A 3,216-nucleotide genomic window follows, 5' to 3' on the forward strand; every position below is an offset into this window, starting at 1 on the left:
TAAAACCTCATAAAAAAGGCAACTAATCCGTTTACCCATAATTGAATCCAAGGACACCAGTGTTAAACACTCAGTACTTATCCTTGATAATGTGTTAATCCAATTAATATAGTGAGATAACGTAACGTTAGGTTATTGAGGGCGGGTTGAGCTAATGCAAATAGAATACAGATACTAATAGATCAATCAGCAAGATATATAAGACTTACTTTAAGAAATGTATTAGAGCAGAAACAAAATGGTCACAAACATCACACTTACTACATTTTGAATATCCTTGTTTGCTCCTGATTCAATTAGAATTTTGCAAACATCAGTATGACCATCGAATGCACTTCTGTACAATGCCGTTGACCCATACTACAAATTATAGCAATATACATAAAAATGGAGAATAAGTGAGCACGTTTTCTTTATAATCACTTAGCACTCTTATGGTATCTAATACAGATGGAAGTAATACAAATACATTCAATGCGGACTTGCGTAGGATATAATTAACGTCATATTTCAAAAAATATAAAATAGCACTCCCAACACAAGGTATATAATATGACATCTCTATACCCATACTTGGGAATATCACACACATTTTTCACATATAAAATTTGATAGTGTGGACTGAATTTTAAACAAATGTGAATATTCAATGATTTGTATTATTATAAGTCTTTGCCAAAATGTGTATCATAATGTGATGGATATTTATAGTAATGTAAGCGAACACAAGTTGTGTTGCCCTCCCGAACAACCAAAAAATTTCCCAACAAATCGGGTCGGCATTTTTTATTTATTCATTTATTTATTTTAATTTTGTTTAAATAAAGATGTCAAAAAGGTGAGGGTCTTTATTCCTTTCGCTGACATATTCCTTGCTGAATCAAGTACAAATTTGAGAAATACACTTCCGAAATTATTAACATTTAGGCCCTGAACATAATATCTAAAAACAGAAATATTTTTATCAAAATCTGGCCATAGCTGCATGCGCAAAATCGGTAAAATTGAAGGTATGATTTTGAAAACCGAGAGACCCGACGACGACAATGTATGCACGAAACATCAGATCTCTCGCAGCGCTGAGCTGTCAAACCAGACCAGATTTCTAGGCCTAGGCCCTAGCCCGTTCTTTACTACAAATTAGCAAGTGGTTGCTTGAATCAAAAATCGTATTCATTACCTTACGGTATACTGTATTGCCATTGGACAAATAATAACAGGCTTTGGTCTAGCCATCACTTTAAAGCCGGTACAGAAACATTTTAGGCTCCGTACGGTTTATGCCAACCATACAAAATATTTTTTCTATTTTTTTAATTACAGTACCTGTATTTAAGTTTATTTCGATTGTATTACACAGAGGGCGCTTGTTTGAAAATTTTCCATAGCCATAGTATGGTTTTGCTCGACCTGCGCCCGTGCATGATCGTGTGGATCGGGGATACACAAATTATTTTACGTTTCGAAACCAAATAAATCTTTCTTTAAACTGATATATTTTTGATAAATTTATTTCAATGTACACTTGGTTATTATTTATTCCGTCATTATATTTTTTTGTTTGACAAGCATGCCATCGTTCTATTGTGGTGCCTACGAGGCCTTAGGCTTGGTGTTTTCATAAAAGGGACCCCGGTCAATTTGAAGTCTTTCCTATCTCAGGTACCTGTAGGACTATTACTAAAAATACCCACCCCCTCCCCCCCCCCTCAAAAAAAATAAATAATTAAAATAAAATTTAAAAAATCCGACCGACGAACTCGATTTTATTTCCCCATTCAAGGGCACAACAATTTTTTTTTGGCCTTACGTACGTCATCTTGAGCATCAATGGCCGACGTTGAGATTTTTCTTACAATATCTGTTACCAAATCTCTTGGAATGCCTTGGTTCAGACTGATACCACCAAACTAAATTGATTTAAAAAGAATAAAAACAAACAAAGTTGTCATTAGACACAATTAATCCGTTAAAACAAGGCCATATTTATAAGGAATAGGCCTATCTAAAAAGTATTGAATGAGGCAGAGTGAAATAGATAAATGCTTACATTTGAAAACTTGACAGATTTATGTTCAATCAATAGTAAAATTAAAAATTCCAATTGCTGTCATATACAACATAGTACATGAAATTTGTAAATTTGTATTCCAGCGCTAGGAATACACAAGCTATACATACAGATTTTTTTTAAAACAAGACAACTGTAATTTATAAAACAATACATACAGTGCAAGAAATATGTAAATTACATTTAAATTAAATACATGATACAGGAAGTGATAAGGGATCAAAACGAGTTGTATACCGTAGAGGTAAAAAGTTTTAAATTATTTGACAATATAAAAGAAATAAAACGAAAGGTACTAGGTAAATACAACTTGATTTTTTGCTTCGAACAAGGTATCCATTCATAAGCGCAGATAAGCCTATGTCATGTGACTTTAAACTAGAGACCAGAACATAACTTTAAATTGAACAAAGGTTGAATTATGTTAACATAGAACAAGTATACAGAGACTAGCCCATAAATGTAAAAAACTGTATTTAAAAATTAAATAAAAATGTATGTGTAAGTCTGTTGATAATTATGATATACTTATATATAATCATTTTGTCATTTGTGCATCACATGTTTGTAACATTTGTTGGCACTAGTAATCGTCAGAGGTCAAGGTGCCGGCAGCCTACACGTTTCATTCGACATCGAACACTAAACCTGACGTGATTTCCAAAATTACTTTATATGAAAAAAGGTTTGTTAGTGTAGTTTATAAAGTTAGTAATTATAAAGCAAAGTTTATATGAAAAATAAATATATCTTACATAAAATTCTTTAACAGTGTATATAACAGTAAAAAAAAGTTTAACTACAATTAAGCGTCTATGGTGTTAAAAAAGGACAAGGCAAGAAGACCTGATATTGTGTGACAGTTGAAACAATGTTCTGAAAGTCAAAGATACTAGAAATACAAGATAGAGCACTCGCATAGCAAATGAAAAATGAAAAGTAAAATAAAAATAAAAAGTGAATAAATTCAAATGGTTATACTTACAATCGATTAAGCGATAGTACTCCATCAATGTTATCACAGACATAAAGTCAAGTCAAAGTCTTAAAAAACTATTTCAATGTTTACATTATACAGTACATGTCTCTTATACACATCTAGATGTGTATAAGAGACAGATTATAAGTCTTTGCCAAAATGTGTA

General features: G+C 32.0%; 1 protein-coding gene across 1 annotated transcript in view; it reads right to left on the reverse strand.

Annotated features, from left to right (window-relative positions):
* Window positions 1–3,216, reverse strand: part of LOC117099915 (ankyrin repeat domain-containing protein 29-like) — a 117,917-nt gene that overhangs the window by 102,501 nt on the left and 12,200 nt on the right. Inside the window, exons 3-4 of the mRNA XM_033239433.1 lie at window positions 1,815–1,910; window positions 262–360 (exon numbers count right to left, since the gene is read on the reverse strand). Of these exons, the coding sequence (XP_033095324.1) occupies window positions 262–360; window positions 1,815–1,910 (195 nt within the window). The remainder of the gene's footprint in view (window positions 1–261; window positions 361–1,814; window positions 1,911–3,216) is intronic.

Source organism: Anneissia japonica, unplaced genomic scaffold, assembly GCF_011630105.1.
Source record: "Anneissia japonica isolate Jap-2015-1 unplaced genomic scaffold, ASM1163010v1 scaffold287779_len176375_cov112, whole genome shotgun sequence".
NCBI classification, from domain to species: domain Eukaryota; kingdom Metazoa; phylum Echinodermata; class Crinoidea; order Comatulida; family Comatulidae; genus Anneissia; species Anneissia japonica.